Raw genomic sequence first — 16,362 nt, forward strand, 5'->3', positions numbered from 1 at the left:
GACTGGTTCCTCAAACCATCTTTCTAGGTAACTCTTCCTCCTTGATACTCTTTAACATTTGCTATGCAGATTGCAGGTCAGCAACTCAGAGGCAAAAATACTCAAGCCACAAACATTTGCTCACGATACGATTTTCCACGAGAACAATACATTCCATAAATCTCCACGCTCTCGTCTTTGACTCAAGTCAAAAAATTCAATTCCAATTAGTGAGTGCCTTTGTCGGAGAGACCCTCTTTCTGCTCAAACGTGAATCCAACTCCAGTTTTCTGCTTTCTAATGTTGGTATATTGAAAATACCAAAATAAGTGAAGTGTTCTTTCAGTGGTCTGGCCAACAGTATGTTATTCCTACAAGCAGAACAAATTAACACATTTTCCCAAAAGCTCTCTGTGGAACAATGCTATGCACAAAGGCCTATAAAACAACAGAGATGGCAAGTTCTGTATTTCAAAAAAGATCTTCATTCTCTTTGCATACTGGACAACTTGCTAAAAACATTCTTACAAAATTATTTTGCTATTTGTTTATTTTTAATGACTAGGTATAAATCAGAAAACGATAGATCTGAATAAGATAGAAGAATAACATTCAGCCACAAAGAGCAGAGTTATAGACTGTATCAAATAACAGTGACAGTTATTTCACTACTGTCATCTTAAGTTTGGAAATGCTAGCTTTTAAAATCAAATGTATCAAGTATTCTTCTGCTATTTGAATTTAGGTCTTTGATCAGTCAACAAAACATTGTTAAAAATAGAATTCTGGTTCAATCAAACAAGTACTGATGGAATACAAATTCCTCCATCTACAAGGTTTCTATATGAAATCAATTTGCTCGTTTCAAATCATCTGTGCATGGGTCGAAATGTAGAAAACAAATCTAACAATTTGGTGTCAAAGGCAATCTCACTCACTGGGTTCAAACAGATGTACAAATGAAAATGGAGGGAGCTCCTCTTTGGAATGATAAAACAACAAAGTCGAGGCACAGCATAGATTTTCAAATTTGCTCCAAGTAGTCACTTCAGAGGACTGAAAATTCACTTAACATCAGCCAATGAGTTATATTTTGGCTTAGATTTGTTGTCATCCTCTGATTATCTTATACAAATTGCTTATTAGCATATTATTTATGCTGCTGTATATTAATAAAATCTGTTTCCTGTTATGACAGCACTGTTTCCTTTTGATTGCCTAACCATATTCAGTACAAGGAGCACCCTTTCCTCACAAACATTCAAATACTTGCAATAGGGCCCATATACAGACGTCTGAAAGCAACTGAGTCAGAATAGAAAAACCTGGTAACAAAATTGAGCATTTGATCTAGTTTTAGCACGATACTCGTTAAATTTAATTCCTAAGAAATTAACAAGCTATTGTATTCAGAATCCAGGTTCCAGCATAACTGGACAGCCTCAGTAACACAAGTTTGTTCACTCTCCAATCAAACAGCTTGTGGATGGATCAAAGTTTCAAAATGGAAAGATAAAATTTCAAAATGTTATTTATCTAGATATATGCAGGAGATGCAAAAATCTTTTGTTTTAGCTTCCAATACCATCTCCAAAGACCACTTTATTCATAAAGTATGCCTTAATATTAGGGCCTAAACTACGCTTTTACCAGCTTGTGTCAAAATCTTTTTTGGATTGTACTTGTGGTTTGAATTTGAAACAGTGCACAGAATCAAGCTTTTCCATTCCACTCAACTTATGCCCCACTCATTTACTCCTTTCAAGACTTTTTTTTTCTAACCTTATCCTTTATTCTGGCCTTTTGATGAGCATTATTGTGCTTCTTTATGTCATTTTCAACATTTCACAGATTCCCTTCTGCCAGAACTGAACTTAGTATGAGACCAAGGCACGTTACAACTTGAAATTTATGGGATTACTATGGTTTTATTTTTATTTCTTTCATGGAATGAGTGTGTCACTGGCTAGCCAGCATTTGTTCTTCATCCTTAATTATCCTAGAGATGGTGGTGGTATGCCACAGTCAGAACAATTGCACTTGTCTGGTCTAAGTAGATTCAGAGTACTGTTTGGAAGGGAACTTGGCCAGCGATAGTGAACGAATAACAATACGGTCAGTTATGATATAATTCAATAGTTCTGTTCTCATGAGATCTTGTGTTATATGCAAATTGGGCAATAGCTGCGCATTTTAAGATAATGAGGCTGGCATTTCCCTGTAGCCAATACAGGTCAGGAAAGTTTTCATTCTACAAAGAACTTATTAAAATTCTTCAATCACGTTAAAACCAATTCGCGTTGAAGAAACACGCGTTATAGCAGAAGTGACTCTACAGTTCCAAGTTAGAATAGTGCGTGACTTGGATGGCATTTAGTAGGTGGCTGTGTTGCCATGCATCTACTGCCCTTGTTCTTTTTAGTGTTACAGGTTCTGGTGTGGTTGAAGGACCTGAGTTGTTGCAAGAACAAAGACATCCTATTTGGCTCCTGCATAAATCTTTATTCTATTGCCTTTTTTTTCTCTTTCCTGATTGCATAAGAGTGTCCTGTTGAACTCTGAGTCAATCTTCAAATTCCACAAACTAGCCACATGTTCCATCCACCTACCTCTCAACCTCAGGACCTATCAAATTCTCACAAAGGCTTAAATGCTCCTTCCTTTTTTCACGACTACATGCCATCATAATTTTCAATGTTAAAAAAAACTTGGATGTTATTTGTAATACATTATGCAGGAAAAAGCACAATCTACCAGGTCAACTTTTCACTATTCTGAGTTTTGACTGGAAACATTAAACAAGAATCACAAGAAAACAAGTTAGTGAACAAGGCATTCATTTTATAATGAAGAAGCTGAAGTAATTTCTTTTCTTTTGGTGGAATATTACATTCAATAAGTTCCACGGTGCGATCCTTCAGAGCCTTAACGAGGTCTTTAATCAAATTAACTGAGAAAATCCAAAACCTTATTCGAACAATAATTTTATCAATTTACAAAATCTACTTCAACTGCTAGTTTAATCTGTCAAACAACAATGAGCTTCTGATCCACCTCATTTACTGCTGTTGATTTGAGCATTTTAACTCATGTGGTATACACTTCTGAAAAACCGTTTGAATTTCAAATGCAGGCTGCGGTTACATAGGACGAGGTGACAGAAACCGCTCAGCACAAAGTGCAGGTAGCAGCAGCCAAGCTGTTAAACGGTTTGTGACTCATTATCTTGAGAGTTCTGTGCACACAAGAGCAGACTTTTACTTCACAGCTGATGACATTTTCAGACACAAGCTAGAGTATCCACGGTATCCAAACATTAGGCAAGACTGTAAAATGCCATAAAGTACAAACAAGATCGAATACAACTTTATCATAGGTCAAATTACATGCTACATAATGTCAAGCAAAAGTGGTGTGAAACATTGAGAGATCACAATGCTTCAATCTTCAGTAGTGAGATAATTTTTAACTCTAATTATGCTGTCACTTCCAAATTGACAACAAATAGGTTCACATCAATATGTACTCCACTCTGGAGCAATTTAACTGACTTTCCATTTCTTAGATTTAGGTCACAGTTACTTACAATATGTTCTCTCCCAAAAAGGACATGTCAATGAAATAAAAACCAAATGAAAAAGTCGAGCCAACTCATTTCAACAGTACATTTTTAAATCTCAATTTCTTGACAACATTTTAATACAATTTTAAATTATCTGGCCAAGAAACATCAAGTTAATCTGAATGCAAAAAAACCCTTCTGAATAAAGGGAAAGATATCAGCATTCCATAGCCGTCAATAGAAATGGGGCAAGATTGTAGGGACTGAGCAACTAAACAGAGAGAGAAGATTAGACGGACATGAGAAAAATTACCCAAGATTAGATGACATTTCCAATATTTCTAATTTTCAAAGGAAAATATTTCTCAAGAGTTGCAATTAATCTGTTGCAAAGAAACAAACAACACCTAATGAATAAAGAAATAATGATATTACTTAAGGCGGCCTGGTTGTTATCTCTAAAGATTGATACAGACGAAGTGGTTGAACACTCAGTACCATTTTCTAATTGGTGATGAATTCATTTACAAAATAGATTTGTTCGAGGCAAACTTGTATGCCCATCAAAGTTTTAATTCTCTGCTCATAACTGGGGATACCAATAGTTAAATATTATGCAAAATATTTGGATACTGGAAATTTGAAGTAATAGACAGAAAATGCTGAAAATACTTCATAAGTAAAAGGACATGGGAGAAACTTATGTTTAATGAAGGATTATAACTTGAAGCGTTATTTCTTTTTCACTCTACAAATGCTGAGGGTCCTAGTAAAAATGTTTCTATTTCAGCTAAATGGTCATACTTTCATCAAAGCAGATGATGTGAAGCATTGGAGTTTCATATGCTGCTCATTCTATTTGGTCTTCTACAGTGAGATTGCTATATATTTTCAACTGCACTTAAACTACATGCATAACATGACTGCAAGAAGAGTGCAGAACAATACAATACAAACTCATTTAGATCTAAAGTACTTTGCTCTAAACTATTCGTTATCTATTCATAGATAAGCTTATTAGTAAGCTATCTTATGGGTTCCAACCTTATCACATTACAAATGTCTACACGGAGAAAGAGAACTCCATTGCACTGAGGCACTATGAAATTATACAAAACTGCTGATTTGAAATTTAAGTTAGCACATTTATAGTGAAAAAGCTGCAATATGTGAAATGTTCAGAGGATTGTCGATAGCCCTACAGAGATACAGAGAGAAGACGATTGGCCACAAAATGGTACAGCATACAAAAGAAACTATCTAAAGGTGTCTAAGAGATATTAAAATGTAGCATCCCTAAATTTGGGAACAATGGTTAAGTCATGGACAAATTTGGCCTTGATAAAATGTTACTTTGAAATATCTGAGCTCAGTTATGAGTCATCTCTCTGAAGTAGTCTGGAACTTCCTTTTCAAAATGCAGTGGCAGCTGAGCCACCCACACTAGTGAGTGAAAAGAAAATGTTTCCTGACATATTTTGAGCTTTACGGTGAAGATAGTTATAATTTGCTGACTGTGCCATTTACAATTTAATCCACATTTTTCAACTTAGAACGCAGTTATGTTCTTTGCAGAACAGCGTGAACATTCGTTGTTATAAAACATGTTAACAATGTGCACATATTACTCACGCAAAACAGAAAAGTTTTCATTCTCTACAAGTTTAATTTTTCCCCTGTTTTATAGAAATTATTTGTCTATTATGTAATACACTAACTGTATACCAGTGTATGCCTAGGTCTTTTGTATTTGTGAGCCAATTATTGCAGTCCTTGGAGCATAATGAAATTAAAGATTACATAACCTGCCGATACAGTGCACAACAACTAGCAAGTCTTTGTGCATATTTAAAAGTTACCCAGAATGAAAAACCTGGTGAAAAAAACATAATAGGACGAGCCAGTAGAAACACAAACTCAAATAAATACTCTGTACTGACTGAGCTAGATTGTTCAGGCTCCTGGACAACATAAAGCCTGTAGATCTTGTTTAGACAATGTCAATCAGCAATTGTTTAGGCTTTTCGGCCTTAAATCATTATATTTTCTTTTCAGAAATTCATCCAGTTTGGAACAAAGGGCACTATTGTATGCTTCTGACACCTTGGGTCACATTGCTCAAATAATGAAAACATTGAGGTCTTCCTGTTTGTGCGACTATAAACTTCCTTTGCATATCAGTACAGAATTGAAAGATAAGCCCCCAACTGCTCTTGTAAAATAGCAAAGACGTGTTTAAGATGGGTGGTTGCCATCTAATAAGTACAATTATCTGCAGTATCATGTATAGGAGCACCAAGTTTCCTGATACCATCATGATTCAGCAGGTTTCATCCAAGATAATTCTCACTCATTAATTTTCAAATTTACACAGATTATCCAGGTACACTGCCACTCTGCCTGACATTTGCTGCCTTACCAAAACACACAAAATCTAAACTTTCATACTACTTGCAAGTATGAACATTAAACCAGAGAATGTGTCAAACATGAAGTAGAACTAAATGACTTTCAGTATTTTAATCAAAGGAGTTTGGTCTACACTGGTCATTCCCATTCTTCAAGTCTCCTACTATTCCACATCAGGAGAGAAGGTATAATTTTCTAGTACATATTAAAACACTGAAAAGGATCATCATTATATCTATCAGAATTTAATATCATTCCAAAGAAAACTCAGCTTTTGTCTCACAATTACATCAGTTTGTGAACATATACCTGATCAATCCAAATTTTATTCAGGGAAAATTATTTGAACATAAAAATGGTTACTTAACTGGACTCAATTTCGATGTTTCACTGGATTTTGCTGTTGGTCTGGACAACATAGACAATTATATTGAACTATATTTTATATACACATTTATATTTCATTTGCATGTGACTTGAACCATTCCAAAAGACCAGTGTCGATGTACCTACACGAGATGGACTGCAGCACTATAAGACTACAGCTCACTACCATGTTTGCAAGGGCAAAGAGAGATGGCAACAAGTAATGGCCTTGCCAGCCACGTTCACCTCCTATGAAAAATGAGGAAAGACATGCAACAGGTTCCAAGGTAAATATTAATTATTAAAAAGTAAATACCTTCAATACAAAATATTTTAGCAGCACTTTTAAAAAAAAAATGATACTGAATGAGCAAAAATGTTGAACAGGTTTGAGTTGTGGTGTGTCACAAGGATCGGTGCTGGCTCCACTACTTTTAGTCATTTATATAAATTACTTGGATGTGAACAAATGGGCAATGGGTCAAGGAGTGGCAGATGGAGTTCAATTTAGATAAACGTGAGGTGCTGCATTTTGGAAAAGCAAATCAAAGCAGGACTTATACACTTAATGGTAATGTTCTAGGGAGTGTCGCTGAACAAAGAGACCTTGGAGTGCAGGTTCATAGCTCCTTGAAAGTAGTGTCGCAGATAGATAGGATAGTGAAGACAACATTTGGTATGCTTTCCTTTATTGGTCACAGCACTGAGAATAGGAGTTGGGAGGTCATGTTGCGGCTGTACAGGTCATTGGTTAGACCACCGTTGGAATATTGCGTGCAATTCTGGTCTCCCTCCTACCGGAAGAATTTGCAAAACATGGAAGTGTTCAGAAAGGATTTACAAGGATGTTGCCAGGATTGGAGGATTTGAGCTACAGGGAGAGGCTGAATAGGCTGGGGCTGTTTTCCCTGGAGTGTCGGAGGCTGAGGGATGACTTAGAGGTTTATAAGATAATGAGAGGCATGGGTAGGATAAATTGACAAGGTCTTTTCCCTGGGGTGTGGAGTCCAGAACTACAGGGCATAAGCTTAAGGTGAGAAGGGAAATATTTAAAAGGAATTCAACGGGCAACTTTTTCCACACAGAGGGTGATGAGTGTATGGAATGAACTGCAAGAGGAAATGGTGGAGATTGGTACAATTACAGCATTTAAAAGGCATCTGGATGGTTATATGAGTAGGAAGGGATGAGAGGGATATGGGCCAAGTGCTGGCAAATGGGGCTAGATTAGGTTAGGATATCTGGTCGGCATGGACGAGTTAGATTGAAGGGTCTGTTCCTGTGCAGTACATCTCTATAACTCTAATTAGTTGCAGATCAAGTTGAATTTTATGAACAAGTTTGAGTTTAATAGACTGTTTACTTTCATATTGCATATCAACTCAAAATTTCAATTGCTTTCAGTGCTATAAAATAGCTCTACTTGTACAAATTACATTTACCTTATTTAGTGAGCAAGTTTTAAAATTATGCATTTGATCTTTCACAGCATTAATCTGACGTGGAGGCACCGGTGTTGGACTGGGGTGGACAAAATCAAAAAATCACACGACACCAGGTTATAGTGTCTAATATATTCTCTCTTTCCCATCGGAAAGATGTTGTGAAACTTGAAAGGGTTCAGAAAAGATTTACAAGGATGTTGCCAGGGTTGGAGGATCTGAGCTACAGGGAGAGGCTGAACAGGCTGGGGCTGTTTTCCCTGGAGCGTCGCAGGCTGGAGGGTGACCTTATAGAGGTTTACAAAATTATGAGGGGCATGGATAGGATAAATAGGCAAAGTCTTTTCCCTGGGGATCAGGGAGTCCAGAACTAGAGGGCATAGGTTTAGGATAAGAGGGGAAAGATATAAAAGAGACCTAAGGGGTAACTTTTTCACGCAGAGGATGGTACATGTATGGAATGAGCTGCCAGAGGATATGGTGGAGGCTGGTACAATTGCAACATTTAAGAGGCATTTGGATGGGTATACGAATAGGAAGGGTTTGGAAGGATATGGGGCGGGTGCTGGCAGGTGGGACTAAATTGGGTTGGGATATCTGGTCGGCATGGATGGGTTGGACCGAAGGGTCTGTTTCTGTGCTGTACATCTCTACGACTCTTACTAGCTACCAGAAAAAGGAGCACGGCTCCAAATGCTTGTGGTTCAAATAAACCTACTGGAGTCTAACAGTTGTGTGATTTTCAGCATTGATGTGGAGAAAATTGCTGAATTTTTTTGACTGGCTATGTTAATTTCAATGAAAGGTGATGTTTAGAAGGGAACATTTTGGAGGCACTGTTCACAGAAACTTAAAGCTTCATGAAACCTAAAACTGAGAGAGACAAGGAGAGCATAAGGTCAAGAATAAAACACGGGATTGTGAAGAGTCCACCTTGTATGGAAGAATGAAAATGGATCAGGCCAAGCCCCGTTGTACAGGTGCCACTTAGCATGGCAGGAAAGGTGCACTGTAGCTTGAGTGAATTGCATTGTTTGACTCAGAGTATTCATTCTCAGCTAGGCTTTGACATCTGCCTATAATATCTCTTGGTGTACTTTTCCATTTGACAAAAGTACTATTGCAATGCAACTGGTGATCACATATAATAGGGTTGTCATCACTACCAAAACTCTTTTGCTGAGATTTTAGGAGGACGAGACTTGGAAGAAATGATTTTCACACTGAGACACACGCATTAGAGGAAAGCATAAAGAAAAATACAACAAATGACAGACAAAAGAAAATTAATTGATTAGCTGGTATGGAAATTCTCAAAAGATTCAGAAATAAAAAAGCTGAAAAAAATAGCTAAGCATAATCTTCATTACATCGAGGATGATCGAGATCCATGTTGTATGTTTTTACTCTTGTCCCAATACTGCACGAGAGAAAAATGAAATTGCAGATCTCTTTTTTAACTTCAGAAACAGAGCATACTTGAGGTCTTCCACAATCAGTGAGCATTGCAAGAACTGAAGGGCACAGAGGATCATCGAAGTATTACTTCTAATTACTGTTCAATAAAATAAAATAATTTAGTGCTCATTAAAATGAGGGTTTGTTTGCCCTAGTATCTCTTATCCTCCAACTGACAGGAGGATGCATTCAGAGCTGAAGCATAAACAGGGCAGTTCCACGCTGTATGCAATAACTTGGCAGACATTCACTCATTGACCTCCATATTAAAGGCAGTGACTTTTAAAGCCTCATGGATCCCAATTCCATTATGTTTTTGTAGAAAATTCTAATAGGCCTGCTCTAAATGAAGAACAAGATATTATTTCAATGTCTGAATTATTTCAGTCACTATTCTGACACAAATTTTAATTTAGCAAAGTTGATTATTCAATCTCTCCTCAGGTAGAATAATTGATCGTTCAAACCAGTGATGGTATGCAAACTGATAAAGGAAGTTGATGTAATTGCACAAATGGAGAGCTTGAGCTTGCAGTGGTTGATGCTCTGACTCACTGCACCCCATGCTTTGGGAGCAATTTTTACTGTATCATTAAATATACATTCAGAATCCCTCATAAGCAACGATCCTAACAAAAATACATATTCATACATATGCAAATAATCCAGTGTGAAAATAGAGAAGTACTCCAACCTTTGTTTTCAACCAGTCCAGTCTGCCAAGTCAACGATAGGCCAACTGCTTGTTATAACTGGAATCTACGATTAAGCCAGTCAAGCAAGATCCTATGATTTACCAATAGGTTACAGCACTGAAACAGATCATTCTGTCAACATTTCCATCTGGGTGTTTATGCTTCATATTAGCCTCATCCGCCTGCCCCACTATTCCTTTGTCCTTCCTACACTCAGTTAAAGACAGCTAACCATTAACAAAAATTCCTTTCCAATTATTCGTATGAAGACAGGGATTGGTCAACTTGAATCAAATTAATTGATGAAGGACTAGAAGTAACAAAGCAAAACAGAGTTAGGTTCAGGAGCATTTGATTAAACAAATGTTAAACAAAACTACTGGATATCAAATTAAAGCAGGAAATGCTGCAAACACTATGTCAGTTAACAAGTTGAAAAATATACATTTCCCAAAACTTGGACAGAAGGTAGAATGCAGTTCTGATAAACTATCTCACCAAAAATACTAACCTAACTATTTTTCTGTAAGACACTGAAGGCAATAAAACACCATTCTAATATCTTCTGATCAAGGACACTACAAAAAGTCAATAACAAAAATTAAAAAGCTTGAACACAGACTTACATCAGAACTTTATTGCAATGTTGAAAGCTTTATTTTATTCCACTTCTGTAAAAAGTTGTGAAATTTATTTAAAAACTCAACCTGTGTATAAATAAAACTCCATATTCAAACAATGTTCGACAACTGAAAATAAAAACCGGATCTCTTCAAGTAACGAGAGTGTAGTGCTAGAAAAGCACAGCAGGTCAGGCAGCATCCAAGGAGGAGAATCGACATTTCGGGCATAAGCCCTTCATCAGTCTCGACTCTGATCTCTAGCATCTGCAGTCCTCACTTTCTAGGATTTTAACCTTTTTGTGAAGTCTCTTCAAGCAACCACAAACTTTGAAAAATACCCCACAGTTGCAGCATTCACACCAGAATTAAGTTCTACCTCATAGAAAAAAAAAATCAGTGAAAGAAACACACAAAAAAGCATCTGTATGCAGCATTTGCTACAGCAACTTTTACAAGAGAATGTTTACTCAAAGGCCACAAATATATCACATGGTGCTATGTGTCACAGTGGCCAAACAAGTTTCAGATTTGAACTCAAAAACTCAATTTTCTGTCACCCACTGTACCCCGCTAGAAAGTGCGCACACATTACTTCAAATACCATGTCACAATTCCCCCAGACTGTGATCTGCTTCCCCTTCTCAAAATAGTATAAATATTGTTGTTCATACACAGAACTAAATCATACATAATGTAAACTAATTTCTAATGACAAACATTTTGTTTTTCATCTAAGTATGAGCATACAACCCTATTTTTACAGTCACATTAAATATTAGTGATGACAAATCAAACTTGGAAACAATGTTACATACAGTATGACAAAAATTTAAATCTGACTTGAGAAGCACTTTTGTAGTTTATTTCAGATTCAGCTCTGACTCTAAAAACTAAACTGCTCATTAAAAATTATATTAAAAAGGTTTTTCATAAAACTGACACTTTAAAGTATAAATGAGAAAAATGCTCAAAGCATTAGGATCATTAGAACATGTTGAATGTCAAACATTGACAAACTAACTTAAAGCATGTAACTAGAATAAACACTAGCAGCACCAAATCAAAATGAATACGTTGGCTAGGGTGCTAAACTTCGTACAGATGGCAAATGCGGACAGAAATCACTTTCCACAAGCCCCTTTTTTTCTCCTCGATACTGTACAATGCAGTGTTCTCAATCAATCAACAGACATTCATTTGCTGTTGAAAATCCTACATCACTCCTGAGCAACCACCATCCAGATACTTAAATGTTATTACTCACTAAAAAATGCAAAAAATACTGTAAAATTATTGAATGGTTAGTTACGATTCAAACTGCTGCAACCCCCTCCCTCCCTCCTTCCTATTCAGTAAATTCTGTGGAGGAGTTGTTGATGTTGTTGGGGAGGCGGGGGGGATCAATCTCAAATATCCAAACGTCAGCAGATCGAAAGGCGCTGACCAGGCCAGGACTTCATAATGACTTTTTTTTTTAAAAAGTCGTGAATGGATGAGACTGCGGGGAGGGGGCAGCGAATTAAAATTAAAGACGATGGAAAATTTTACACTTAAAAATATTGGCGAATAATTTCGAAAAAGAGCTTACTCTTTAAGGTGCTGGCCGCCGCGCATTATTTCCACTGGGTCTTATTCAAACATTTCTTTGAGGAATTTAAGCTTGTTGTTTACAGAAGCCCCAAAACGACGAAGCTTCGCTGCTCAGTACGAGGTTGCTCAATGCATCGGACGGGGCAGCTCCGCCTTCACGACACAGCCAGCGTCTACTTTACGGCTCGTCTTCCTTTCCACGACATAACCAGCACCTGCTTTGCGGCTTCCTTTCCTTTCCACGACACAGACCGCCCTTTACTTTCCGGCTTTCACGTCCTTGACGGCACTATCCCGGACGGTTTACGGCACCGGCTTTGTTTGTTGTTCCAAATGCGTCAATAGCACTAAATAGAAGCACATTTGCTTCTAAATTTGCAGCCTCTTGTTCTGTGCTTGTAGAATAGTGAAACCCGACCAGCCAGCACCGCTCATTTATCATCAGGGATTTTCCTACTTTTGACAAAACGCTCTTAAAAAAAGGGAAATTCCAGCGCATGCGTAGTCCCTCCAATTATAAATGCCAAAGATTTGTTGGTTCTGAAAAAGGGTCACTAAATCTGAAAAGTAACCTTTCCTTTCTCTGCACGCATGCTGCCAGACGGGTTGAGCCTTTTCGAACAATTTCTGTTCTTAGTTGTTGTGCGTTGCTTACAATCAAAGAAAGGTTGAGAAGCCAGTCGTTTCTTTTAAATAGTTTCGAGGTTTCGGTACAGTTCAGTGAAGTGACGTTTCTCCCTCATTCGTGATATCCACGAAATACCATTAATGTTTGAAATACTCTCGATAACATTTGTAAGAGAACGAGCAAGAAGGGGAGCAACGCGCGTCGTGTTTCTTTAGAATCGTTTAATTGAAGGTGGATTGTGAAACATTTATAATTAATAAGTCTGGTTCTCAGAGTGCCCTTTCTGCTTGCATTTGGTGATAATTGTGTTCCCGCTCTAACTCAACAACAACACACCATTCCCGCTGCAAATCAGACCTCCACTAGCCATCCGGGTTCTGTTCCCGGGCGCGGAGCTTGGCCATCCGGGTTTAGAGAGTGGGGGTGGGGTTTAGCCGCCGACTTTTTGATGGGTGAGGGCAGGGCTTAGACATCCGGGCTCCTATTGGGGGCGGACCTTGTTCGGCCGGGCTCCCGTTGAGATGGGGGTGGGGCTTACCCATCCGGGCTCCTGTCGGGGGTGGAGCAAGGCAGCTCGAGCTGCTGTTTGCTCGGTGAAGACGCCTAAAATGGCTGCCGTTCCGAGTCCAAATGAAGCTCGGCGCATCACAGATTTGCGTGTGGTAGATCTCAAATCCGAACTCAAACGGCGGAATCTCGACATTAGCGGTGTTAAAACTGTTCTGATCGCCAGGTTGAAACAGGTGCGAGAAGTCACGGAGAGGGAAGGAAGTTGGCTTTCGGGTTTTCCGCTGTCACCTTTAGGCCTTGGATGAAGCCTAACCCACTTTCCCTTGCACAAATTTTAATGGCTGCTCCGGGTCTCGCCGGGTTTAGTGTATTACTGAACGGGCATAAATAAATCTTTGCGAATTAAATTTTCTCTTCATGGTAAAAATGCTTGCGATCCTGATCAAGAAGGATCGTTGGCCTTTTACCAGTCAGCTTTTAGAGCCATTAAATTTGCGAAAAAGCTGCTTTTTAATTGGATGAACCATCAACTGACGTTCATCGTTTAAAGCTTTTACTTTTTATAAAACGTAATCAAATTGCGGATTTTCTAATTCTGTGAGGCTGAATGGATAAATACCGTTTGTGGTATACTATATTTTACAATTTTTGTTTAAGATTTATTATCTAGAGTTCTTCAACAAATTAATCCTGTTTATTGATCACCAACAAGTATTTTGTTGATTCATTGGGGTGTTTTCTTAATGGATAACCAAAGCCAAATGAAATTTTTATTGGTAAATGTCCAAGTCAGACATTTCCATTGAATTTATTACCTAGTTAATGCAGAAAATGTTATTTTGTGGCCTTCGTGTGCAAGGTGTTGAAGCACAATATTTGCCTTTCAGACTAATCAGTTGCAGTGAAATTATTTAAATTGACAGTTGGATTGTAAAGGATGAACTTTTGTAACGTCACATTTGTGTCCATCTTTAAAAATATGCAACTTTTTCTCAATTCAATTCTTAGTGATATTTTCTACTGAGTTGATGCATTTTTGGGAGAAAAAAATTTGTATTTGTTGCTACCAAAACAGGTAATAGAAGAAGAGGGAGGTGATCCTGATAACGTGCAGCTCTTTTCGGATACGCCTTCAAAGAAAACTCCTAAAAACAAAGGTATCACCTTTAACGATTTGTAGTGCACAACTTTGTAACAAAGGGTAATTTCTCACTATAATGTTTATTTTTTTTAAACCAAAAATGTTAATACTGAAATTGATGGAGAAATGATGAAATGTACCAAAGGCAACTCAGGGTTCTGTACACCTGCTCTTTTAGTGGGTGACAGGGATTTGGGAAGTGCTATTAAAGATGACTTCTCATGTTGGAATGATTAAATATTTAGGTTGGATGAAATGCAAATTCGTGGGCTATTTTATCTTGGATGGTGTTGAGTGTCTTGAATGGCATTTGTGCTGTTTCAGGCTACTCTGCCTGGACAATTGAACTTCTGACCTGCATTAACAACCCTGATATAGCTGTTAGTGGTGATTGTCTTTTTAGAGATGTTAATGGTCAGAGTCTTATTGATATGACCATTAACTGCACACGCTTGTTGGCATGTGTGGTTTATGTATTTTATACTTAGCTTAAGGCTGCATGCCCTGAAGTTTGTGTCAGTGCACTGCTTAATTATTTGAGGCATTGAATGGAACTGAACACCAACAAATAAACATTAAAGCAGTTGAAAATACTAGGGGCTGAGAGGCTGGGCTACTGATATTTGAGTGAAGTCCTTGAGCTGATACGATGTCCCCTTCTGACAACCTCACCTACACTTATGCTTGATGTGACTCGAGTTGTTGAAACGTTTCTCAACTGATCCCGATGGAATTTTAGTTTAATTCAGACTCCTTGATGTTATGCTCAATTAGGCAACTGTCGGCACTTTCACTCCTCCAGTTTGCCCTGCTATTCAGCAAGACCCATTCTGTTTCTGCCTGCCCAACCCACTGTCATCATAATTATTGACTCTTGTGGACCTAAAGTCTTACCTAACTCAGTCTTAACTGTTTTCTATCTTCAATATATGTTGACCTAGTCTGACTGCTCTTCGAGGAAGAGAATTCCAAGACTTAGAAAAAACCTTTTGTTTCTATTTCAGTGGGTATTCTGTTATTTTTAAAAGCATGTTCCTGAGTTCTAGATTCCTATGCACAGGGAAATATCCTCTCATCTACCCTATTATACAGTGCAACACTGGACAGGAACAGCTATGTTTCAGTAAGACTGTCTTTCATTATTCTCAATTCCATTGAGTGCAGGCACAGCCTGTTCAACCTTTTCCCTTAATGCCAGGAGCCAGTCTTGAATGCCGTGTTAATGTCAAGGACTGTCATTATCAGCTCACCTCTGCAATTCAACTGGTGCCCCATGTTCACAGTGACCTTACACTGAGGTGTCGACTGTGTTGCTGGCAAACAGAGCATTTGCGAGATGGTAATTAAGTGTCTTTTTTCAGAAGTTGAATGATAATTGACTAGACAGGTTGGCTTCCAGAAAGGACAATGTACTACATTTTCTACTGAAGATAATAGTAAATAATTTAATCTTGTCTTGTACTTTTGCTCAATCCTTTTAAAAATAAACAAGGTATTTGCTTCCTGCCAAATTCATTTATGCTTGGCAGAATTCAGGGATCACAATGTGAATAAAATCTGTCAAGTATGAGTATAGAGCAAGTTCAGCCACCGTTCACTCGCGATCATGAGGCCAAAGATATTGCAATGAAATGTAAATGCATTATGAGATTTTCTTGTGATTTGATTGAATAAAATTGATGCTCTAGAACTAGCTTTGCCATAACATAAACTGGAAAACAGCACCAGCCTATTCAGTCTATCCCCATAGCTCAAACCCTCCAACCCTGGCAACATCCTTGTAAATCTTTTCTGAACCCTTTCAATTTTGACAACATCCTTTCGATAGGAGGGAGTCCATAATTGCATACGATATTCCAAAAGTGGCCTCACCAATGTCCTGTACAGCCGCAACATAATCCCCCAACTCCGATACTCAATGATCTGACCAATAAAGGAAAGCAAATCAAACGCCACTTT

At 37.9% G+C, this 16,362-nt stretch overlaps 2 protein-coding genes across 6 annotated transcripts in view; one reads left to right on the top strand and one right to left on the bottom strand.

The window, feature by feature from the left end:
• The window catches only part of rnf111 (ring finger protein 111), a 119,837-nt gene extending 106,673 nt beyond the window's left edge, over window positions 1–13,164 (bottom strand). For all 3 annotated transcript variants that reach the window (XM_043677445.1, XM_043677443.1, XM_043677444.1), the window contains exon 1: window positions 12,123–13,164. The gene's annotated coding sequence lies outside the window, so the exon portion shown is untranslated. The remainder of the gene's footprint in view (window positions 1–12,122) is intronic.
• Window positions 13,165–13,258: 94 nt separating this feature from the next.
• The window catches only part of sltm (SAFB-like, transcription modulator), a 61,402-nt gene continuing 58,298 nt past the window's right edge, over window positions 13,259–16,362 (top strand). For all 3 annotated transcript variants that reach the window (XM_043677439.1, XM_043677441.1, XM_043677440.1), the window contains exons 1-2: window positions 13,259–13,495; window positions 14,338–14,419. In XM_043677439.1, coding sequence (XP_043533374.1) covers window positions 13,274–13,495; window positions 14,338–14,419 — 304 coding nt within the window. In that variant the 5' untranslated portion in view covers window positions 13,259–13,273. The remainder of the gene's footprint in view (window positions 13,496–14,337; window positions 14,420–16,362) is intronic.

The sequence above is a fragment of the Chiloscyllium plagiosum genome, chromosome 36 (genome assembly GCF_004010195.1).
Source record: "Chiloscyllium plagiosum isolate BGI_BamShark_2017 chromosome 36, ASM401019v2, whole genome shotgun sequence".
NCBI classification, from domain to species: Eukaryota; Metazoa; Chordata; class Chondrichthyes; order Orectolobiformes; family Hemiscylliidae; genus Chiloscyllium; species Chiloscyllium plagiosum.